The sequence below is a fragment of the Canis lupus genome, chromosome 1 (genome assembly GCF_011100685.1).
Source record: "Canis lupus familiaris isolate Mischka breed German Shepherd chromosome 1, alternate assembly UU_Cfam_GSD_1.0, whole genome shotgun sequence".
In the NCBI taxonomy this organism is placed as follows: Eukaryota; Metazoa; Chordata; class Mammalia; order Carnivora; family Canidae; genus Canis; species Canis lupus.
This window is the reverse complement of record NC_049222.1, coordinates 101,097,673-101,122,880: the sequence shown is the minus strand read 5'-3', so window position 1 is coordinate 101,122,880 and position 25,208 is coordinate 101,097,673. Positions and strand designations below refer to the sequence as shown.

Genomic DNA, 25,208 nt, shown 5'->3' with positions numbered 1-25,208 from the left:
ATTCTATGGACAACTTAATTAAAAGCACCCAGCTGGTTAGAGTTTTGAATGCTGGAGTAATAAACCACTTTATTTTTTTTTTAAGATTTTATTTATTTATTCATGAGAGACACACAGAGAGAGGTAGAGACACAGGCAGAGGGAGAAGCAGGCTCTATGCAGGGAGCCCAATGTGGGACTCGATCTCGGGACTCCAGGATCACGCCCTGGGCCTAAGGTGCCAAACTGCTGAGCCACCCAGGGATCCCTAAACCACCTTATTAATTATGGGTGGGCAGGTGGGGTAACTGCCAGAGTGCCCTTTGATGCAGAGGCCCTGTGAGCACAGATAGGTTAATATATCACTAAATGAACAGGAATATCAAGCGCTTTTTAAAAGTGCAGTTTTTGAGTCACTTTTCCTTTAAAGAGACTTATTTCTGTACAGAGGAGCTAGAAGTCTCCTACTGTTTACTGAGGGTAGAAATTCTGGAGATGCTCTATTACAGACCAGTTAGGCACACTAGTTCCCAGAGATGAAGAAAGCAAATGCCAGCACCACCAAGTATTAGTGGGTGGAAGCTGACAAATGTTATCTCTTTGCCCTTCATGTATCTACAGAGAAGAGTCTTAAGGAAAATATTTTCAGGGTCAGTGGGTTTGTCAGTAACAAGGTAGAGATCACATGACACAGAAAAGATGGAGGGGTAATGTCTGGCAGTCCCAGAAAAGCTGGACAGGGCAACAGCGTTTCTCAAAATCCCTTAGAACACTAACAGCCTGCCTCTGGTTATGTGTGTTGGTGTTCCAGCCTCAGCAGGCAGAATGGTTTCATCTATACACTGTTTCCTACGGGACACAGGGGATGATGGGGTGGCTTCTATTCCTTCTGAGAGTTTAATAGTTATTTGAAAAGAATAGCTACTTACCAAATTGCTGTCTGATGTCAGGACAGCGACTGCAGGGGCAACATCCACACAGGTGTAGAAAGGGGTCATCTGGACAATAAGATAAAGGTTTGAGATTCCATGAACTCACCTCGTTGTCCGGAAATAATTATAATTTCATCTGTAACTGCATTGACACTATCTGCAAGGGATTTGAGATTATCTCTGAAAAACACCTGTGATTTGTGCATAACACTGACAGCTCTTAACATTTATTAGTAAAGTTATCCAAGAGGGTGAGGTGAACAGAAATAACTAAAGGAGTCTTACTTTAGGTGTCTAAAAAAATAAGGTATCATGGAAGGTCAGCAGAAGACACTGAAGTTTAGGATAGATCTATATCTATGCTCAAACCAGATGAGAAGTATTATTCAACCAGCATATGGAGACTGACATGTGACAGCCTTGATTGCATGCACTGTTGAGTGCTGTGATTTGCCTGAGATGTATGTAGACGATGAGATGCTCTTTGAAAAATGGGTGCTTACGTTGTTGCTGATGCTTCTACTTTAAATGGGTTCCAGAGGTCAACTTCCATTATGTGATATCAGGGCCAACATGGCAACTGATGCAGCAAGTGACTTCTCACCTGAGGTGGAGGAGCAGGATGTCAGTACTCTGTGTCCTGTGCTTGGAAGAGAGGAATGAAGTGTCCCTCTGTTCTCTCTGCTTCAGCTAGCATTAACATGTAGGTGCCAGTACTGTAGCTGTTAACTTTGAGTTTAGCTTGAATTATGGATTTTTTGGGGGGACTGTTTAACTTAATTACTGGTAGTTTTGAAATGTTTTCTAAGTAAAGTTGGCATGGATGCAATATGGAGGACTAGGAGATAGGGTCACTTATCTGTGTTCCTATAGAAACTATTGAGTATTTGTTTTATATGGATTTTTATTCACTTTACAAACATGCTAGTAAAGAGTGCCCCTCAGCTGCTGAGCAACCATTTGTAGCTTGTACATTAGCAGAATGGGCCAAAAGCTTAGTATTGTGACTTGCTTTAAAAATAAAATATCTTGGGACACCTGGGTGGCACAGTGGTTGAGCATCTGCCTTCGGCTCAGGGTGTGATCCCGTGGTTCCAGGATCGAGTCCCAGGGCTCCCTGCATGGAACCTGCTTCTCCCTCTGCCTCTGTCTCTGCCTCTGTCTCTCTCATGAATAAATGAATCTAACCTTGAATTTGTAAGTACAAAGCAATACCAATTATCAGTATGTGGCATGCTTTGACCATGAGTCACTGCTATTCACTGTTCTCAACAAAACAGCTCAGGCTGGTTCTAGACCAGCTAGACAAAATTCGCAGAACAGTCTACCATTGTAACCATTGGCATTTTTATGACAGGACAATCATTCTTTATTTTTTTAATTATTTCAAGATTTTTAAAAAAGATTTTAGGGCAGCCCTGGTGGCGCAGCGGTTTAGTGCCGCCTGCAGCCCGGGGTGTGATCCTGGAGACCCTGGATCAAGTCCCACATCAGGCTCTCTGTATGATGCCTGCTTCTCCCTCTGCCTGTGTCTCTGCCTCTCTCGCGCTCTCTCTGAATAAATAAATCTTTAAAAAAAAAAAAAAGATTTTATTCAGAGGTTAGTATTGGGGCATTTTATACAAGTTTATTGATGGCACTTATTGATGCTTATCACATTGATGATTTTCACTAGGGGTCTGGGAGTGCCTGAGGTTCTCTGCTGTTGAGGCTGATTATGCAGAGGGAATGTGCCTATAGGAACAGAAGGGTTCAAACTTCATTTGAGTTCCCTGCTTCCCAGGTGTTCTGTCTACATGTTGTTCCTGATTTGAGAGTAAAGTCATGCAGAGCTACTTATAGAGGGAAGACTACCAGAGCTACTCTAGACTTTGCTTCTCTAGACTTTGCTGAGACAGGCCTTGCTTGGAATGGATATTACTTAAATGTTTTTGCTATATTGTATTCTTTTCCCTGCAATAAACTGCAGTTTGGTATCAGTCATTTTGAATCTTCTGAGGCTTCTTTAGCAATTAAACCCTATCTGATCACCACTTGCGGTCATACAAGTCTAACAAGAGATTTTTAAAATAAAAAGTCAATCTACTTAAATTTTAAAATGTTTAAGCATTGGATTAATTTCTAACTTTTGTATTTTTCCATAATCATAAATTTATATACCTCTTTCTGTGCTTTCTCTCTGCCTTTTGTTTAAAATCAATTTAATCCCCACCTGTATAGAAAACCCTTTTGCTACTTTTCTTGGAGGTTACCTTGTATAGTTTAACTTTCATCATTGTTGTGTCAGTATCTAAAATTAGTAATTATTTAAACCCCTTTTCTTAAACTCTTCAAAGCTTCAGAATGCTTTTATTTCAAATGCTTTTGTTTTATTCATATGTATATCCTGTTCTTGTCCAGCAAAACTTTTCTTTCTTAAGTACAACTTTAGAAATCCATTTTGATAGCATCATTGGTAGTAAGACACTGTGTGTTTATCTACATGTATTTTCATGATGGTCCTTTTTTTTTTTAGGATTTTATTTATTTAGGGATCCCTGGGTGGCACAGCGGTTTGGCGCCTGCCTTAGGCCCAGGGGGCGATCCTGGAGACCCAGGATCGAATGCCACGTCGGGCTCCCGGTGCATGGAGCCTGCTTCTCCCCCTGCCTGTGTCTCTGCCTCTCTCTCTCTCTCTCTGTGACTATCATAAATAAATAAAAATTAAAAAAAAAAAGATTTTATTTATTTATTCATGAGAGACACAGAGAGAGAGAGAGAGAGAGGCAGAGACACAGGCAGAGGGAGAAGCAGGCTCCATGCAGCCCATCGTGGGACTCGATCCCGGGTCCTCAGGATCACGCCCCAGGCCGAAGGTAGTGCTAAGCCGCTGAGCCACAGGGGCTGCCCTGATGGTCCCATTCTTGTAGGGTCATTTAAAATTATATGCAACCCTGAGTGGGTGGTACTGTTCTTTCTAATCTTCAAAACATTATGTGATTCTCCTCTATTTTCCATCATTTCTTTTAATATTTCACTCTCAGTTTAAAGACATTGTTTTCTGGGTAATCTATCTTTCCGTCTTGGCTATTCCACAATCTTCCTTTTTTTCTTCACTAGGGTGCAATGTGATAAGGGTGTGCCTTTCAGTGTACTTTGTTTTGTTTTTATTAGAATTGTTTTGCTTTCATAATTGAATATATAATTCTTCATCAACTCTAGGAAACATTTAATCATAGTAAATAATGTAAATAATAAGTAACTATAGTAGTAATCATAGAAAATAATAACAATCATTTAAACAATGCCCGAGGGCATCTGGGTGGCACAATTGGTTAAGCATCTGCCTTTGGCTCAGGTCATGATCACAGAGTCCTGGGATCAAGTCCTGCATCAGGCTCACTGCTCAGTTGGAAGCCTTCTTCTCCCTATGTCTGCTGCTCTTCCTGCTTGTGCTCTCTCTCTCTTTCTCTGTCAAATAAATACATAAAATCTAAAAACAAAAACAAAACAATGCCTGAATATATTGCTGTTTTTATTTTTATTTTAAACTTTTTAAAAAAGATTTTATTTATTTATTAGAGAGAAAGAGAGAGAGAGAAACAGGCAGAGGGAGAAGCAGGCTCCATGCAGGGTGCCTGACGTGGGACTCGATCCTGGGTGTCCAGGATCATGCCCTGGGCTGAAGGCGGCGCTAAACCGCTAAGCCACTGGGGCTACCCTATATTGCTGTTTTTAAAAAATCTCTAGAACAAATCTATTTGTCTATCTAAATTGAGATGAGAAATAAATAAAATTAATGACAGTGGATTTCATTCTGGACTTGAAAAAAAATAAGATAAATAACTGATATTTTAATATAATCTTTGAAATACATAATACTGTTGGATTAGCATTAAGTTTTCTCATTTTGATCACTATATTGATATTATGATAGTTTCCATTTATTTAGGAAATATATATTTTTTAAAATATTTTTTTAAATTTTATTTATTTATGATAGTCACATAGAGAGAGAGAGAGAGAGAGGCAGAGACACAGGCAGAGGGAGAAGCAGGCTCCATGCACTGGGAGCCCGACGTGGGATTCGATCCTGGGTCTCCAGGATCGCGCCCTGGGCCAAAGGCAGGCGCCAAACCGCTGTGCCACCCAGAGATCCCAGGAAATATATTTTTATATATATGTATATACATGTGTATGTGTGTGTATCACCTCACAAGTTATAATGTAATTTCTATCTATGTATCATCATTGTATTCTATTTCCTAAAATTTTATTAAGGATGTTTTGCATCTGTGTTCATATGAGTATTGGTCTGCAGTTTTCTATGAATGGCATTACCTGTGTTTGGTATCAAATTAAAGCTAAAATCATAAAACTAGTTGGAAAGAGTTCCACTCTCTTTTTAAAAAAATAATTTTACTGGGTTTGGAATTATTCCTTCCCTAAATGTTTAGAAGAACTCCCTAGTAAAGCCATCTTGGCAAGAAATTATGGTGGGAAAATTGAAAACTACCAATTCAATGTCTACATATATAATAGAGGGCATTTCAGATTATTCATTTCCTCAGTGAACCTGAGTAGGTGAAGCATTTCAAGGAAATTTTTTTGGTCAGTTCCTAGTTTCCAGAGTTGTTGGAGAGTTGTTTAAAATATTATGTATAATCTTTTTAATGTCTTTAATATATCTAGTGCTATACCATCTTTCATTGCTTATATTGGTAAATCGTCCTGTCTCTGAACAAGCTACATACAGATCTATCAACTATATTCATCTAGTTAAATGATAGCTTTGGAGTTCATTAATTTTCTCTATTTTTATGATCTATTTTATTTTCTTCTCTTTAATATTTTTCCTTTTGTCTACTTTGTTTTTAATTATTTTTATATTTAGTGTCCTACCTTGAGTATTCAAAATATTTACTCATCATTTTTTTTTAAAGATTTTATTTATTTATTCATGAGAGACACACACAGAGAGAGAGGCAAAGACACAGGCAGAGGGAAAAGCAGGCTCCACGAAGGGAGCCCGATGTGGGACTTGATCCCAGGACCCCAGGATCACGCCCAGGGCCAAAGGCAGGCACTAAACCGCTGAGCCACCCAGGCATCCCTATTCATCTCCTATTTATTTCTAAAATAAGTATTTAGATCTATACCTTTTCTTCTAATCTCAGCTATAGTAAATCTTGATATACTGGGTTTCATTTTACTCAGTTCAAAATATTATCTACTTTTTCTTGTGATTTATTTTTTGATGCAAACATTAAGTGTTTTCTTTAACTTCCAAACATGTGGGGATTTTTTTCCCCCCAGAATATTCCTTTATAAAGACTAGCTTAATTCCCTTATGGTCAGAGTGTATAGTTTCATGGATTTAACCAATCTACATTTAGTGACATTTATTTTATGGCCTATGGTCTAGTTTGATGAACATCCTTTTGTGGACCTTAAAATATATTCTGCTATTGTTGGAGAAAGATTCTCTAAATGTCAATTAGACCAAGTTGGTTGATGGTTGTAGGTTAGTTTCCTATCGTTGATGTAACAAATTATCACAAACCACAAATGGCTTAAAACAACAGCAATTTATTCTATCACAGCTCTGGAGGCTAGAAATCTGAAGTCAAGATGTCAGTTAGGACATGTTTCTTCTGAAGTCTCTTGGGAAGATTCCTTTCTTGCCTCTTTCCTAGCTACTGATAGTTTAAAAATCATTTTATTTATTTTTCATCATAAGTGTACTCTTTCACTTTCCCAGCAGTGTGATTCCTGGATGGTAGGGTTATACTATTTTAAATTTTTTAGTAACCTCCATACTGTTTTCCACAGTGACTGTACCAGTTTACATTCCTACCAACAGTGCAATAGAGTTCCTTTTTCTCCACAATCTTGCCAAAAAGAAAAAAAAAAATTAAAAGCAGAAAGGGAAGGAAAAGAAGATAGTTATATATAAGGGGAACCCCATAAAACTATCAGAATACTTTTCAGCAGAAACTGCATGACAGAAGAGAGTGGCATGATATGTTCAAAGTGCTGAAAGGGAAAAATCTACAGCTAATACTCTATCCAGCAAGACTATCATTCAGAATAGAAAGAGAGATAGAGTTTCTCAGACAAAAACTAAAGGAGTTCATGACCACTAAATCAAATATAAAAATATTAAAGGGGACTCTGAGTGGAAAGGAGGACCATAAGTGAGAGTATGAAAAATAAAAAACATAAGAGCAGCAAAAATAAATATTTCTATAAAATCAGTGCAGAGATCCAAAAAATAAAAGTATACAAAATATGAGAGAATACACCCAAAATGTGAGGGGGAGAGAAGAATGGACTTAAGCAACTTAAACTTAAGCAACCATCAACTTAAAATAGCCTGCTATATGCAGAAGATGTTATACACAAGTTACCTAATGATAACTGCAAATCAAAAACCCATAATAGATGTGCAAAGAACAAAGAGAAAGAATTCTAAGCATATCATTAAAGAAAGTCAACAAACCATGAAAAAGAGCAGAAGAACGGGTCTGAAAAAAAAAAATCTAGAGGAACAACCACAAAACAAGTAACAACATGGAACCACATACCTATCAATAATTACTTTGAATGTAAATGGACTAAATGCTCTAATCAAAAGACATAGGGTGACAAAGTGGATAAAAGAAACAAGACCCATTTATACATTGCCTACAAGAGATGGCTTCACAGATTAATTCTATCAAACATTTAAAGAGAAGCTAATACCCCTTCTTCTCAAACTATTCCAAAAATATAAGTGGAAGAAAAACTTCCAAATTCATTCTGTGAAGCCAATATCACTCTGATGCCAAAATCAGATAGACACCAAAAAAAAAAAAAGAAAAAGAGAGAGAGAGAGAGAATTACAAGTCAATATCTTTCATGAATAAAGATGCAAAATCCTCCACAAAATATTAGCAAGCCAAATCCAATAATGCATTTAAAAAATCTTATACCATGATCAAGTTGGATTTATTCCTATGGTGCAAGGGTGGTTCAATATTTGCAAAACAATCAACATGATACTTCACATCAATAAGGGAAAGGATAATGACCATATGATCATTTCAAGAGATGAAGAAAAAGCATTTGACAAAGTACAATATCCATTCATGATAAAAAAACCCTCTGTAAAGTAGATCTATTGAGAACATATCTCAACATAATAAAGGCCTTATATGAAAATTCCACAGCCAACATTATACTCAATAGTGAAAACAGAGATCTTTTGCCCTAAGGTCAGGAATAAGACTAGGATGTCCATTCTCACCATCTTTATTCAACATAGTACTAGAAGTCCAAGCCACAGCAATTAGACAACATAAGGAAATAAAAGGCACCCAACTTGGTAAGGAAAAAGTACTTGCAGATGACATGATACAATATATAGAAATCCCTAAAGACTACCAAAAAACTATTAGAGCTGATAAATGAATTCAATAAAGTCACAACATAAAAAATTAATGTACAGAAATCTGTTGCATTCATACACACTAATAATAAAAGAGCAGAAAGTGAAATCAAGAAAACAATCCCATTTACAATTGCACCAAAAACAATAAAATACCTAGGAGTAAACTTAATCAGAGGTGAAAGACCTCTGAAAACTTTGTAAAACACTGATGAAAGAAATTCAAGATGATGCAAAGAAATGGAAAGACATTCCATGCTTTGAGTTGAAGAAAAAAATATTAAAATGCCCATACTACCCAAAGCAATCTACACATTTAAGCAATCCCTATAAAAATATCAACAGTATTTTTCACAGAATTAGAACAATCCTAAAATTTGTATGGAACTATAAGAGACCTCAAATAGCCAAAGCAATCTTGAAAAAGAAAAAACTGGAGGCATCACAATTCCAGATTTCAAGTTATGCTATAAAGTGGTAGTAATTAAAACAGTATGGTACTGGCATAAAAAACCAGTCTCTGGTTTTGTTTTAAATAGACATTTCACTCAGGTATTTTCTTTCCTGTTATGCTCTTGCTCTTAGTATTCCAAATACATGTATATTAGACCACTTGATATTTTCCTACAAGTCACTAATGCTGTTTATTCTTTGTTCACTTTTTCCCTTTCTATGTGGTTCATTTTGCTTATCTATAACTTTACCTTTAAACACACTGACATTTTCTTCTGCAATATCTCATCTGATTTTCATACTAGTTTTTTGTTAGATATTATATTCTACCATAAGTTCTACATAGATCTATTTTTATAACTGTTTTTACATCTATTTTTCTTTTAATCAAGTTCTTGTTTTTTTTATCTTTCCAAGAACAAATGCAGGATATTTACAAAAAAAAAATTATAAAAGCTTTCTAAACGTACTTGTTTAGTTTTATCATTTTAGTCATTTTTTATGTTTTTTCCTTATATTTCTGCTCCTTCGTGTGCCCAGTAAATTGCTTATTGGGTGCCAGACAAGATAAACCTTACATTGTTGAACGTTGCATTTGCTTGTATTCCTTCAGTGTCAGATTTTTCTTGGCTTTCAGGTAAAGGTACCCGTTAGCAGTCCTTCCCTTGAATGTTTGGTTTTAATTCTTTTCAGGGTGTCCAGAGCAAATCTTAATCTGTGTTAAGTTTCACTATCTAGGCGATATATTTCTGAGTTTTCTAAGTGTTGTTCTGTATACTATAATAGGTATTTCTACATTGGTAGATAAGAACATAAATAATTGCCAGCCCTACACGAGCTGCAGGAATTATTTGGTATACTGTCTTCTAGTGGTACTTTTCTAAACCTCGGATAGTTTACCCTCACATTTGTATAGAACTGGACATAGTCAACAATTCAGTGATCTTTCCTCAATTCTTTGCCTTTCTTCTTTCCCTGTGCACCCACCCCCATCCCTAGCTCCTACCCTTTCACACCTAAAGTCTAGTCACATTAGTCTTAATACCCTGACGTAATAGATCTACACTTACTTCAGTGTTTCCTCTGTGAAATAGGGTGAGGGAGAGGGAGTGATTTTGCAGCAGGCTCAGGAGACAGAGAGAAGCTAAAATCCTGAGGTGCCAGGGATAGGGCATAGAGGCTTGCAGCAGTGGTCTGAGCTTGAGACTAAGTGGTAGGAGGTGGTTTATAGGGGCTAGGGCAGAGCAGGCAGCAGTGCAGAAGCAGGTGAGAGAAATAGCCTTGAGGACACAGCAGGCAGGCAAGAGGAAAGCATTAGGGTCAGAAGCCAGCTGGGCCATGGAGGGAGCAGGTTGCCAAGGGTGCAGAACAAGGCCTGGGGAGCCACCAGGGCTGGGTGTCTTGATAGCATAAGAGGTCCAGGGAGTCAATGCTGCCACCAAGGAGCCATTAGGTGAGCAGGGAATTCCTAGGCTGGGGCAATAGGCACATGGAGATCTCCAAAGCTGAGCTGCTAGGGATTGCAGAGGTGGGAGGCAGCAGAACCTGGTGCTTGGAGATTAGAGCCCAGAGAGGTACAGCCAGTTAGACCACAGCTCTCTGGACTCTGCCCGAGTACACACCTAACACCCTACCTCTAAGCCAGCAGTTTAGGATTTAGGGCTGTGGCTTCCTTCCCATCTAAACCAAAGCCTCTTTGCAGGCAAGTCCTACCCTGGCAGCCCCAACTCCTTTGTACCTTTGATGCAGTGCACCAGCCGGTGATTTCCCCCAATCCCTGGGGCCCCAGCTGCACTTAAAGTTAGCAAGTTGTTTCTTTCTGGAGGCTCTGGGAAATCAGATTCCTGTTCCTATGCTTTGTTGGCAGAATTCAGTTCCATGTGGTTGTAGGATTGAGGTCTCTAAGCTTCCGAGGGGCCTTCTGGTTGTATTGAGACCATCTGCAAAGTCACACAATTTCTTCAAAGGGCTGTGTCACTCAATGCTCTGACCTGATCTTGCTGAGCCAGGACTGAAGATGCTGGCTATCATAGGTGTGGTGCTCAACTTAGTACCTAGCTTTATCTTAGAACCAGCAATGGAACAAAGGGCCTGATACAGCCATGTCTAACTCTTCTGCCTCTTTCTCCCTATAGCTGGGAAAGGTTCTGTTTTTAATGACTCATGGGATTAGATCGAGCCCAGCTGGGGAAGTCTCATCACAAAGTGTATTATACATGCAAAGCTCCATTGGTCATCTACAGGACCATTCACAGGTTCTGAGGATAAGGGCATGGACATCTTTGGCAGCAACAATTCCATCTACTACAGTTTGCTCTCTGGTCCTCAGATTCGTATCTGTCCTGCTTACAAAATATATTCCACCAATCCCAAGATCACAAAATGTCTCCTTCCATTTCTATATCAACTCAACACTCAAATCTCATCTAAATATTGTCTACATCAGATATGTCTGAGGCTCTGGATATAATCCATCCTGGAACACAATCCTCTCCATCTGGATCTGTAAAACTGGAAAACAAGGCATCTGCTCCCAAAATAAAATGGTGGGATAGACCTAGGGTAATAGTTATACACATTGTTTCAAAAGGGAGAAAATGAAAGAATAAGGGAAAGCCACAAGTTCCAAGAAATTTGGAAATCAAGCTTAGCAAACTACATTAAATAGCAAGGTCTGGGAATACCCAGGTTCAGGGCTCTGGCCACTGGGCTCTCAGCTCCCCATCCTGGGTTCTACTCTGTCCTTTAAGTCCTCCGTTTCTATGACAGGTAACAAAGGTTTGCAACTTAGTAATTTTCCCAGCCAGTTTCATATGTGCAGAATATCGGAGGTCCTAATTTCATATTCTGTCCTTTTAAGATCCAAAGTGTTTCTACCACAAAATTTTCAAGAACTTTGTGGCTCTTCTGTATATAACACAGAGATTCACTCCACTAGACAAGAGGTTAGTCCACACATTTCCCCCCCCTGGATGATCCCATATCAATTTCTGCTTTTGCTGAGATGGCCAAGGGTTGCCTTTAAGCTTCCAAGATGGTCTCTGCTTATACTGAGGAGACCTGCTTAGTCAAATCTCTTCAAAGAAATTCTATGTGGCTGAATACTCTGCTCTTTTGATCTTGCTGAGATATTACAAGAGACTATACAGTCACACCCATGGCTATTTCTCCAGAACATGCTTTCCTGATCATGAATCATTTCATTTCAATGTCTTTTGCAATTAAGACAGGATAAGAATTCCCCAAATCATCAAATCTTGGGTCTTTTCTGTATAATAGTTCTTCTCTATGTTTATCTCTTCCGTGTCACATTTTACCATGAACAATACAAAGAAGACCACACTTTCAACACTTTGTTTAGGAATTTCCTCAGCTAAATGTCCATATAAAGACTTGTACATTAATATTTGCACCAGCTTTGTTTTTAATATTTAGAATTTGGGGGAAGAACAGGTCAATTAAGATAAAGGGATAAACTGCAGTATATCCATCGAGTATTACTCATCTATTTATACACACAACATGGATGATTCACAAAATAATTGCATGAAAGACAGTGGACAATAATAAACTTCTAAAATTCAATTTAAATAAGGTTCTAGAAAAGGCAAATTTATCTATAATGAAAGTAAATCAATGGTTGCCTGGGGAAGGGATGGGAAGTATTTGGAAGAGCATTGAGAGGGATTAGGAAGGGGCATGAGGGAACTTTGGGGGTGGTTATATTCAATACTACAGCTGGGTAATTTCTTATACATATATTAAGGCCTACCAAATTGCACTTTAGTATATGCAGTGTATTCCATGTTGACTACACATCAGTAAAACTATAAAAGATGATTCCACTGCAACATCTGGGTCTCCCACTTCTACTAGAAAACCAGACTATCAATATAGTGACTCTATTTTCTCTCTCCAAACATCTGGTAGAGAACCTCTGCCTCTGCAGCAAGAAAAACTGGCAAGCAGTGAAGGCTGTTTCCCAGTGAGTCACCAGAATCTCTGGCTGGTCACAAAATCTACATCCCTGGACCACAATGTATACCCCAGAGTTCTTGCCTATGCAGCAAAGACACTAGATATAGAGCCCAGAGAGGTACAGAAATCGAAATAAAATTTACATTCTTTGCTCTGTCACTGACCTTGGTCAGAGTGACAAAGCTCTGGAGATGCTAAGAATTGCCATGCATCCCAATCTCATACAGCCATAGTGACTGGTATGTTTGTGGATGTCTTTTTAAAATGGGAACATCCACTCTCATTTGCCAGTCCCCAGGCCCAATTATTCACACTGTGTCTTGGCATCAGTTTTGTTTCCTTCCTGGGTTGGTAAGTCTTGCAGCCAGAGACCTGGGTACCAGATCAGATTCTGGCCTTCATGGCATATGGCACTTGGCAGGTCCTCAGAAACAGCTTCCCCTCAACTGTGCTGTGAAATATGGCACATATGCTGGAAATAAGACACTCAATCCATGCTGGTCTCAAACATATTGAAGGCTGTCACAACCTCCCTCAACATCACCATCAAAGTGATGTCTGGGCTCTTAAATAACTCTGAAATCCAGACATCAGGCCCACAAACCCCTGAGAAACTTTTGTCAGCAATACCAGAAGTAGACTGAGAATGTTTCCCTGTCAACCTGCTCTTTCAGTTGAGGCACATGAAACCAGGAGCACCCCCCTCCCAGTTTATCTCTTCAGTTTTGCATGGCCTAATTGTTTTCTAACCACTCCAAACAGTAAAAAGAATGTCCAAAATTAACAATGGCTTAAATAATAAGGTCTTTATTATCATAGAAACCAGAGCAACAGAAGTAAGTAGTTCTCCAGGTTGGGTGACTTGAAGGCTGGAAAATCTGTTATAAGTACCACATGAGACCAACACTATGAAGAAAGTAAACCTTTTTTGTAAGCCACCAGAACACAGCTCAGATCCTCTTGGCTAAAGATGTATGTAAGGTCCACACTTTTAACCAGTCAGTGGGGAGGGAATGAGGAATCCCATTTAATTCAGGATTCTTATTATTTCCCTCTAGGGACTGGAGAGTACAAAGTTCTACCTTCCCTGAGGACATAACGGTAACTAAGCTGATAGAGCAGACATGGTTTCAGCCACAGGCATTGAGTGACAAATCTGGCAAAGACCTGAGTAGGTCTGAAAGTGCAACACAATTCATGAAACCTTCCCTGTACCTGGCATTCATAAGGTATCTCCCCAGTGTTAATGTTCAGATATGAGTTTCAACATCTGATTGATGTCTTCCTCTCAAAGGGCAATCATAGAGCTCCTCTCCGTATGAGTCCTGTTGAGAGCACTCCTAAAGCCTTCCTGCAGTGTGAACTTTCTGGTGCCGAATGAGGTGGGAACTTAAACTATAGGCTTTCCCACACTCATTGCACTCATATGGCCTTTCTCCAGTGTGAACTTTTTGGTGCCTAACAAGGTGGGATGTTCTGATGAAATCTTTCCCACATTTGCTGCACACAAATGGCCTTTCCCCTGTGTGAACTCTCTGATGTGCAATAAAGTCAGAGCTTCGACTAAAGAATTTCCCACATTCAATGCACTCAAAAGGCCTTGCCTCAGTGTGAATCCTCTGGTGTTTAATGAGGGTATATTTGTGACCAAAGGATTTCCCACAATCACTGCAAACATAAGGATTTTCTCCAGTATGAATACTCTCATGCTGAACAAGTGTGGATTTGTGCCTGAAGACTTTCCCACAATTGTTGCACTTATAAGGCCTCGCTCCATTGTGAACTCTCTGGTGTACAATTAGGTTGGAATGATGACTAAAGTATTTTCCACATTCACTACACTTGTAAGGCATTTCTCCAGTGTGAATTCTTTTGTGCTGAGTAAGGTTGTCTTTGCGGCTAAAGGCTTTTCCACATTCTTTGCACTCATAAGGCCTTTCTCCAGTGTGAATTCTCTGGTGTTGGATAAGGGTGGCTTTACGGCTGAAGGCTTTCCCACATTCACTGCACTCATAAGGCCTTTCTCCAGTGTGGATTCTCTGGTGCTGGACAAGTGTGTCTTTGCGGTTGAAGGCCTTCCCACATTCGCTGCACCTGTAATGCATCTGGCCACTGTGAGAGGCCTCCCCACTCCTGGTGCTCCTTGTCTTCTTCTTGCTGTGAGTGGCCTTCTGCTGGTGACTGCCCAAACTGACCTGGAGGGTCTGCTCCTCCTCACATTGAAAAGGTTTTTCTGACAGGTGAGGTTCTTCACAAACTCTACAGTTCTTGACAAATGAGGTCTTCCCTTTGTCTCTTCTTAAGAGTTTCTCTACATTGTACTGCTTCTGGTGCTGATGAAAGTTTGCAGTGAAGCAGAATTGTTTCCCACAGGCCCCACATGTGTAAGGTTTCAGCCCTTGGCGTGTTTCCTGGTGCAAGATATCTTTCAAGATAGGGCCACATATGTCGCAAGGGTGAGCCATCTGGGTGGATGAACCTGCCTTGGAAATACTATCATGTGACACTTCTATAGAAATACTCTGTTCAGAAGGTGCCTCTTCATCCTCCACTGCACACCAACAACCTAAAGGCAGAAAAATGCTGTTGAAGTGCATGATGACTTTGGTGGGAAGGGGCAACCCTATCACCAATGTGTCTAGTATACCCAGGATTTAGTTCATGGGGCTATTAGCAGGACAGCAGATTTGGGATCAGGTTAAAGAAAAAGCTGCTGTGCAATACTGGGTCCCGAAGGGTCACAGAATGAGGAAGCCTTCACAAAGGACATACACAAGAATGAGGTGTAGCTCAGGGAGAACCAACAGGCAGGATGTCCAATTTACTCTTCAGCAAATGATTTTTAGAAGGGCCTTGGCTACTGGTGAGTGCTATGCAGAAATGTATGTCCAGGCCCAGTAAAATCTGATTTAAAATGAGCAACTGGTATCCTAGAATCATTTAAGGATATATGTATGTCATGACACATTAGCATTGTCCAATAAAGAACACTGCAGAAGGAATAGTAGAGAGCACTAGTAAAGTGGGCATGGACAGCCCTGGGTCAGAGGTCAGAACATAAAAGACAAGAACAAGGAGAAAAAGATAGAAATAAGTATGGTCTACAACCTGGGCACCAAACAGGATTCTGGTGCTAGTTGAACCCAGCCCAGAAGTCACACCCACTTCAAGCTCCCACTCACCAGGGCCTGTCCACGTCCCTCCTGCCATGGCTAGAGTCATGACCTCTCAGTCAGGCACTCAGAGTTCTTTCCCCTGCTAAGTTCAGCAACCACAAAGCATCTGGAAGAAACAAGTCATAGAGGAAAGACAGGGCAAGTAGGAAAGCAGTGACCTAGAGCAGCCCATCCACAAGTGATGAAGACAACTAAATATTACAAAATGAGTATCAGAAGCATCTTGTAGGATCAGCACACTGGGCCCCATGGCAGTGACTATTATGGCAATTCATGACACAAGTAGATCCAAAGAATATGCCTATTATAAGAAAGGGGCAGAATGTGGAGCAGAGGTATCATGAATGTGAGCAGAGCCATATAGTAAGGGAAAGGGCAAGCAAGGTAGTCCACTGGGCTGACCACAAGGAATAAAGGAGGCAATACACAGCTGAGCTTCAGTACCTAAGAAAACCTAGGTTAGTGAGGGAAAATAGCAGTGCCCAGGCAGCTATGGGAAGAAAATGGCAACCTTTGAGGGAAGAAAGAGTAGAGCACAGCCCAGAAAACTTGGGCATACAGGGCCTTACCTGGCAAGACCGTAAATGCAAAGCACAGAAAACACTGCATTATGACACAAATCTCTGGGCCTTACCATGCAGCCCCCATTTCTCCCAAGAGAAAGACACAAACACATCCTTGAAAGTCACATGACCCTGTATGAAGTCAACAACTTGAACACAGAGGCAGCAGTTCTCCCTAGGACTCCTGGTCTACCTACCACAATTTACCCTCCTCCCCAGCTCCCCAACTCAGATACCAGGCCCTCATGTGACTGGTGCCCACCCACTCTTTTCCCACTTTCTAGTCATCATTTTGTCCAACCCAGAACAGGCAGGGGACAGATAGACACTTCTGTCAGCTAGTTCTCCTGGGGTCTAGAGATCATGCATCTCATATACATATTTGAGTTTGGAATTCTCCCTAGAGCCCCCAGGCTATGAATTCAGATCCCATCTCTAGTACATATTGTTCTTTAGACCAGAGCTCCCTCATGTCTATGCATATCCACAACATAGGCACCTCCCACATGCAAATCTGCACACAGCACCCAAAGAATTCTTGGTTAATGCATCCAAGATCCTACCTGGCTCCAGTTGATGGTCCCCACCGCCATGTACTCTGAACCCAATTTTTAAATCCTTCCTTCCAGGCCCTATTCCTTGATTCAACTTCAGCAATCCAGAACAACATATAGGTCAGATAAACCCAGCCTCCTTCCCACTTTGCTGTTACATACTAAGGATGCTATATTCTCAATAGTCATAGGCTTAACACTAAATTCTCATGCAAAGCCCACACCCACTGTCCTTCTACCTCAATCATAGTTACTCTGCCAGCTGACCCAATCTGCCCCTGAGGTAATCTACCGTGACTTAAACTCCCCACATCCCATTAAAGGTCACCACGAACATGTGGGAACCACACAGCGAAAGGAAAAGCACTTGCTCTGGCCTCACATTCATCTCATCTCTAATACTACTCTATACCAACATCCATCTCACGTCTATATGCTCTCTCTAGAAGACTTCCCCACCTGCCAGATCCTCCTCTTTCCCAACCATGCACACTAACCTCCCTTTTCCTGTCCCTTGGGTGACTCCTATCCCACTCTGCTGTGTCCACCCCCTTCTAGACCCTAAATGGCACTGCCACTATGATGTAAAGATTCTCTCTATAAATCTGATAAGCAGCTCTATTTAATCCATATAGTGGCTGCCACCTTTGAGACTTGAATCCCTCCTCTGAAATACAAACGTCTGTGTCCAGCTCTCTACCTGTACCTCCACTCAGATTCAACATGGTCAAAGCCTAATTCTTGATATTACTTCTGAAAGCTACTCCCATCACCAACTTCACCATCTCAATTGAGGGTTTTTCCATCCTTATGTTTTCTCAGTCCAAAAACTATGGGAGCTGTGGGGTCATCCTTGACTCTTCCCATTCTTTCTCTTACCATCCACATCAGAAAATCTGGTTGGCCCTACTTAAAGAAAAAAAAAAAAAAATCCAGAATCCAAGCATTTGTCCCTCACCTCCAGAGCCACCAGTCCAGTCTAGCCATCATCAAAAGTGATCTTTCCTGACCCCAGTCATTTTTCACCATGCAGCCAGAGAAAGCCTGTCAAGACCAGTCAGTTCACTCCCTCCTCTGCTCCAAACATTCCATGGCTCCCAATAGAAGCCCAGCTCCACAGGCTGCCATTCTGGGGTTGAATCCTGCCTGTCCCCTGCTCTCTGATCACACCAGACATAATGGAGACCTGAGGCTCCCTAAACACTCCTAGTTCAGCCTCAAGTGATGTTTTTGCACCTGCTGGTTCTAGTGCCTGGAGCACCGTTCCACACTTCATCCCACTGCACTGGATTCAAGGCAAAAGACCATTAGTAACACTGGCACTCCCAAACTCAAAGGCAAGTAGAAGGATAAGTGAAGACTCCTGAGACACCACCATTTCCCATAGTGGGTTGCCAAGATCATGGCCAAGTGGGGCATGATGAATCAGGACCTGCATACTCTGCACTCACCTATGCAGAGATCCTAAGTGCTTCTACCATCAAAGCAACCTGGCAGAAGGAGGAAGCTGAGAGTGGCAGGTAACCAGAGTGGGGTATCATGGACTGAACTATTCCCCTATCCCTTGCCCTTTGGTGAGGATAATTTCTGAATGTCTAATCTCAAATACGAAGACTCCAGTGTTGCCTTCTACCAGCTGGGTGTCCATGAACAAAGATGTGTTGCAGTGTCCTCATCTGTAAAGCAGGGATAACAGCAGTAGACACCTAACAGGGCTACAGTTTGTAGCAACAGGTTAATACATGTCAAGGATCTTTGAATTAGTTTTTCCTCTCCACAAGCTTCACATTTTTCCAATTGGTTGTGGTACAAATGAAGGGACAGGTTTTGATACTATTTATTTTTAAGCTTTAAGCTTTTAAGAAGATGTGATATTTAAGACTTTCATCATAATCAAATACTTAGAGGCAAGCAAATTATTAAGCATTAACAGAAACTTATATCCATACATCTGCTTATGTATACCAGCCATGTGCACACTGGCCTTTCGCCAAAGCAGCCTAACTGTAACATACTCCTCTGAAGGTGAGCCTGCTGGAGGCCCTTCATTAGAGATGTTCACAATCTCTCTTACTTAAGAGTTGGGGAATTGATGTGCCAGCGTCCTGGATTTGGCTGAGGCTGCTCCACTAGCCAGGCTGACTTTTCCTCTGTTCTTCAGGCAGTGCCTTTGCTGAGCCCACAGAGTGGCAAATTTATAGCACCTCGCTCCTGCCTCTGCATCTCATGTCAGGTTCCTTATACCCTACAGCCCTTTCCTCCAGCTAAGACCAGCCAGAACTCTTTCACATGCTTCCTTCTGAAGGTAATGAAGAATGTCACCTCTTTTTCCCTGCCCTCCAATATCTCACCTCAAGGACTACGTGAGATAAAGACATCCTTAAAATTCTTCCTCAGAATCTGCTCTCCAGGCTTTGACTTGAGGCCTCGTCCCTCATTGGTCTCCAACACAGCTCCTTCCCTGAAGTCCAGACCTGCATGGCCAAATGCCCTAGGGACACCTTAGATTTACCACATCCAAAATACAACTCCTGATTCCTTCAAAGGAGCTTCCTGCTCCAACGGACCCATTCCCACCGAAGTTCAAGGGGGGAAAAAGGGAAAACAAAACTGTGAAGGTCCCTCATTCCTTCGTTCACGTACAGCCATTATCTGACAGCGGGAAACCCTATTGGTTTTACCTTTAAAACTCCATTTCTCCACCTCCAACTTGCTCGCCATGGCTCCAATCCAAGCACCACAAAACCTCCAAAGTCTGCGGCCTCCTCGCCTCCAAGTCCACCACCCACTCGGCCGTAATGTGTACTCCCCCAAGCCAGACCACATCTGTTCTTCCATCGCTCCAAGAGTCCTCGCCATGAAGGCACAAGGTTCCCCTGCCATGCTCCCTGCAAACACGAGCACTCTGGTTTCCTGAATCCTCCCGGCTCAGTGGCGCCTCCAAGCCTGTGCTCGTGCTAGTCGAACGGCCAAGAACAGGCACTTCGACGGCTCATCCCACCGGCTGTTAGAAATGGGGGCTCCCCCCCTGCAAACGCCCCCGTGGCCCAGGACATCGGAGACTGGGCTGCAACGACTTCAACTGGTGCCCCTCTTTCAGGGCTTCGTGATTCAGAACCCCAAAACGCGTCAAGGTCCGGTGAACAGAGTACCCACCTACGCGGGATCCATCACCGCGGTCGCCGCCATCACAATCTGGACCACAAGGAGCTGTGAAGAGTCCCAGTTCGGGACCAGAGCATTGCCGTGGCTAGGCCCTGGCCGCGGAGCCTTCGCGGGTGCTGCCACCGCCAAGCCTCTTCCCGGTAGACACAGGGTCTCTTCCCGCGCCTTCCGGCGTCTGTCACTCCGAACCCAACCAGAGCTCCAGAAGCTCTACACCGAAAGCTACACCAGGAGCGGACAAAATGTCCGCCGCGAGGAAGACACCGGAAGTCCCGCCCAGCGTCTTCCGCGCACTTTTAATAATGCCGCCACCGCGCGGCGCAGGGATTTCTGGGTAATGTAGTTTCCCTGACCAATCGGCCCTAGTGATTCTTGGACTTGCTCCCTGCGGGTGCTAAGGCTGTGGCTTCCAGCGTTGGGCTCTGGGAAACTGTGCCTCGAGGGTCAGAGGACTGGGCGGGGCTTCAGTCCTCTTAAAGAGCGCACGCCCAGATTCCGTGCTTGTGTAGTCTGCGGGAGGGCGCAAGAATGGTAACTTTCTTGTAGGTATTCCCCAAAGCCACAAAACCACATGGACATATCTTGTCAAACTACTTTGAGTCCACTCACAGTCCACGTATATTTCCTTGCTAGTTTTTATTTTTTTATTTAAATATTTAAAAGATTTTGTTCATTCATTAAAGACATAGAAAAAAAAAAGAGAGAGAGAGAGAAGATAAAGGCAGAGGGAGAAGCGGGCTCCATGGAGGAAACCTGATATGGGACTTGATCCTGGTACTCCGGGATCATGCCCTGAGCTAAAGCAGACACTCAACCGCTGAGCCATGCAGGCGTCCCAATCTATATGGATTTAAAAACCAGCATGTAGCACCCTGTAATTCAAATGATCCTTCTTAGCCCAAAGCTAAGATATATTGATTTCGCTCTAGGAATATGCCGACTATCTGAAAAGGGTCATTATAAATGCTTTCTAAAGTGCCAGGACTGGTGGCAGTAAATGTGCAAAGGTGACTATCCAAACCCAGAAATAAGGATTTGGAGCATCAAGATCTCATTTCTTTGCTAGGAAGTGCTTTTCACTTCATTTGCAATTAGAGGGACAGTGTCTGAATTGGGAGTTGAGATTATTTTTGGTAAATGATGAAGCACAGGAGAAGGAGGATGGGGGGTGGGCAGGGAAGTGAAGGAAGGAAGGAAAGAGTGAGATACCAGGGGCTTAGCATAAGAAACACCATCTTGTATATAGCTGCTATTTTTGTAATCTTATGTCTGTTTAAACTGCAAAATGTCCCAATACCCAGGGTTTCAGGAAGTATACCATAGACATTTGCTTTACCCAGCTTTTTGGCTTCTGTACAATGCTTAGCAAGCTACTAGGACTCAACAGAAACTGTCAACAGGATAGGTTTATGCCTTTATTAACCTATCCCTGAGTTTACTCAGGGCTGCGAGATTTTGGAGTGCATGAACCACCTTGCAGCTGCTGGCTTTCAATAAAGACTCCTTAATTTGGCCTTCTAACTATGGCGTCCATCTATATAAGTTGCTGCTCTAGCTATAACATTTGGAGGCCCCAGCGAGATCCCCGAGTGATCTCTGTCGCTCGGTTCTGACGCCTATTGGGCTGAGGGCCTCTCTGCCAGTGCTGCCGGGATTGCGACAAATCTCTAGGGGAGGCGCCCCCTGAGACGTTCCAGGGCCCGGAGGCTTCTCTTCGAGGCTATGACAGCCTGACAAGAGAAACGAGGACGTCCAACCCCCAAAATACCCACGGAGTCACCTGTAAATTCCTGAGGTGTCACCTGTTTACCTGGAGACTGGTCCATCTGGGTGGAAGCTGGAGGACCAGACCTAGTCTGAACTCCCCTCCACAGGCTCCCCCGAAGATGTTAGGAAGGGGCTTCTGGTTAAGGGACCCAGAGGGGGTCCCTCCTGTTTTGTACTTAAGGGACCGGGGGGAGGGGGGGTCACTCCCGGTTTCTGCTTGGGGGACCCAGCAGGGATCCCTCCTGGTTTCTGTTTGGGAGACCCAGGGAGGGTCCCTCCTGGTTTCTGGTTAAGGGACCCAGTGGGGGTCCCTCCTAGTTTTACACGTTTTGGCCAATTCCTCTACTCTCTTCTGTCAGCTGACATCTTTACACACACACACACACACACACACACACACGAACAACCTCAAAAAAAACATCGGGCACCTGTCAGCCATTTAAAAGTGAGTAGCACGGCTGCCAGTCTTAAGACTCAGGTGACAGGTTTCTGGTCAAGGGTTCAATCTCCCTTCCCACCAGAAGGGAATATTGGCCCTACCTGAACCCAGTTCCTCCTTCTGTTCTCTCTCCTCTTTTGTCTCTCCTTATTCATGAACTGACTGAGCCTATTGAAATCTTCTTGATCTTTGTTTTGGTTCTTCTTCTGGTTCTTTATGAATGTTATCAAAACTTTAATATAATTCCTGCAGGACGTTGTTCTGCCTGTGCTGGATGACCAACTAGTCTGGCTCTCCCCACAAACCTCAAACTCTTTCTCCTTCTGATCTCAGTCTTTATGGGGGGGGGGTGCCCCAGCACGGCTAAAACCCAACTGGGGTACATGTTAAGACATTAAAAAAAAAAAGCATTTAAGAAAAACTGTGATTATGGGGTTAAGTTAACCCTGGGAACTCTGAGAACACTATGCGAACTTGAGTGACCCATCTTTGGAGTTGGTTGGCCAGATGTGGGATCTTTTGATCCCCATCTAGCACAGACTGTTTGGAATGTTGTGACAGGAAGGCCGGACCACCCAGACCAGTTCCCATTTATTGACCAATGGCTCGCTCTGGTCCAAAATCCACCTCTTTGATTAAAAACATGCGCTCTAAAAACTGAAACCCATGTCCTCATAATGCAGCAAAAGTCAACAACTAGGAGGGGCCCACGGGAGGGAGCCCCTGTCCTCCAGTTGTCTCCTGATGAGGCTGACTTCCTGCCCTCTTACAACCCTCAAACAACCAGGGATAGGCCCAGAGGGGGAAGAAAAAAATGACAGGAGTGAGTCTGTGATTTCACCCACACACACCCAAAGTCACACTCAGGAAGAAAATAAACAAGAAAACCATAGAGGGGAAGCTCTCCTTCCCCTGAGGGAAGCTCCCCCAACTGACAACTGACATTGTATTTGTCCCATTCTCCATGAGTGACCTTTACAATTGAAAAGCCCCAAATCCCCCTTTCTCAGAAAAACCACAGACTCTGATTAGCCTCTTAGAATCAGTTTTTCATACACATCAGCCTACCTGAGATGACTGTCAACAGCTCCTAGTCACTCTTTTCACATCTGAAAAAAGGAAAAGAAGCCAGCTGAAATCCAAAAAGTAGACACTGGTGCAGCTCTTTCAGTCTTGACCGAGCCGATGGGAACTTTGACCTCTCATAAAACCTCCATTCAAGGGGCCACCAGATAATCTGTCTCATGCCCATGGACCACCCTATGGACTGTGGATCTAGGAAAAAAACACAGTCATTTACTCATTCGTAGTTATTCCAGGATGCCGTAGCCCCTGCTCAGGTGCGACTTCCTCCAAAAGCTTTAAGCTACTATTTCATTAGAAAAAACAAAGGCCATCCTGATGATCAATCGGGCAAGGACTAGAACCCACAGAACAAACTCCTCAACCCCCAACGCGGATCCTCCTCACCTGTCCACTATCAGAAGAGTATATGCTACAAGAAAGGGTGAATATCGGCCTTCCAGAGCCTTCCAAATATCTTTCCAAACTCCAAGAAAAGTTTCCCTGGGTATGGGCAGAAGACAACCCTCCGGGCCGATGGGACCTTTGACCTCTCATAAAACCGCAGGGTTTTATGAGTCATCAGACCCCAGTAATAATGCAGCTATTAGCCACTGCCACTCCTGTCCAGATAAAACAATACCCCATAAGTTTGAATGCAAGAAGAGGCATCACTATACATATCTCTGGACTGAGACAAGCAGGAATTCTAGTCCTTTGCCAGTTGTCTTGGAATACCCCTCTGCTTCCTGTCCAGAAACCAGGAACTAATGACTATCAGCCAGTACAAGACCTCAGAGAAATAAACAAATGGTAGAGACTACATACCCCACAGTCCCTAACCCTTATACTTTATTAAGCCTCCTAACTCCAGAGTGCAAATTCTATACAGTTCTGGACTTAAAGGATGCTTTTTTTAGCATTCCCTTGGCACCCATCAGTCAGCCTATCTTTGCCTTTGAATGGACAGATACAGAAGGAGGCTTCTCTGGACAATTGACTTGGACTAGGTTGCCACAGGGATTCAAAAATTCTCCCACTCTATTCGACGAGGCTCTAAATTCAGACCTCCACATGTTCCAACGAGGACATCCTAAATGCACTCTACTTCAGTATGTGGATGACCTCCTATTGGCCTCTGATAATGAGGCTAAATGTCAAAAAGCTACTGAGGATCTCTTAGAAACCTTACAGACTCTGGGCTACATGCCTCAGCTGAAAAGGCACAACTATGCTCCCTCTCAGTTACATACCTGGGATACAATATCAGCAATGGTGAACGGACCCTTTCTCTTAGTAGAATCAAAGCCATTCTATAAATTCCCACACCTAAAACTAAGCAGCAGATACAAGAATTCCTGGGGGTGGTTGGATATTGCTGCCTATGGATTCCAGGGTTTGCTGAGATTGCTAAGCCCCTATATTCCAGCAAGGTGGGGCAGGGGGGACCCAGCCACTGGAATAGGCTGAAACTCATGAACAGGGCTTTGAACAGTTAAAAAGGGCTCTGACCTCAGCCCCTGCACTGGCCTTACTGGATGTCACAAAGCCTTTCCATCTCTATATACATGAAAGGCAGGGAATAGTGTAAGAGGTCCTAATCCAAACACTGGGGCCCTGGAAGAGACCCGTGGTCTATCTGTCCAAAAGACTGGATCCAGCTGCAGCCAGATGGCCAGCATGCCTCCAAGTGGTGGTTGCAGCTGCCCTGTTGATCAAAGAAGTGGAAAAA

General features: G+C 42.6%; 1 protein-coding gene across 1 annotated transcript; it reads right to left on the bottom strand.

Annotated features, from left to right (window-relative positions):
- Positions 1-13,530: 13,530 nt before the first annotated feature.
- Positions 13,531-20,487, bottom strand: LOC119870876 (zinc finger protein 134-like). Its single transcript, XM_038527565.1, has 3 exons — positions 20,200-20,487; positions 15,933-16,032; positions 13,531-15,316 (listed from the first exon to the last, which is right to left on the bottom strand). The coding sequence occupies exons 2-3, from the start codon at positions 15,970-15,972 to the stop codon at positions 14,091-14,093; spliced, it is 1,266 nt and encodes a 421-aa protein (XP_038383493.1). The 5' UTR covers positions 15,973-16,032; positions 20,200-20,487; the 3' UTR covers positions 13,531-14,090.
- Between the last annotated feature and the right edge of the window lie 4,721 nt (positions 20,488-25,208).

Bases quoted from the DNA above. Each gene is read 5' to 3' on its own strand.
- LOC119870876 (XM_038527565.1), bottom strand. From the start codon at position 15,972: ATGACTCTAGCCATGGCAGGAGGGACGTGGACAGGCCCTG. The intron at 15,317-15,932 runs GTGAGTGGGAGC...TTCTGCCTTTAG, and splicing joins AGGGACGTGGACAGGCCCTG to GTTGTTGGTGTGCAGTGGAG.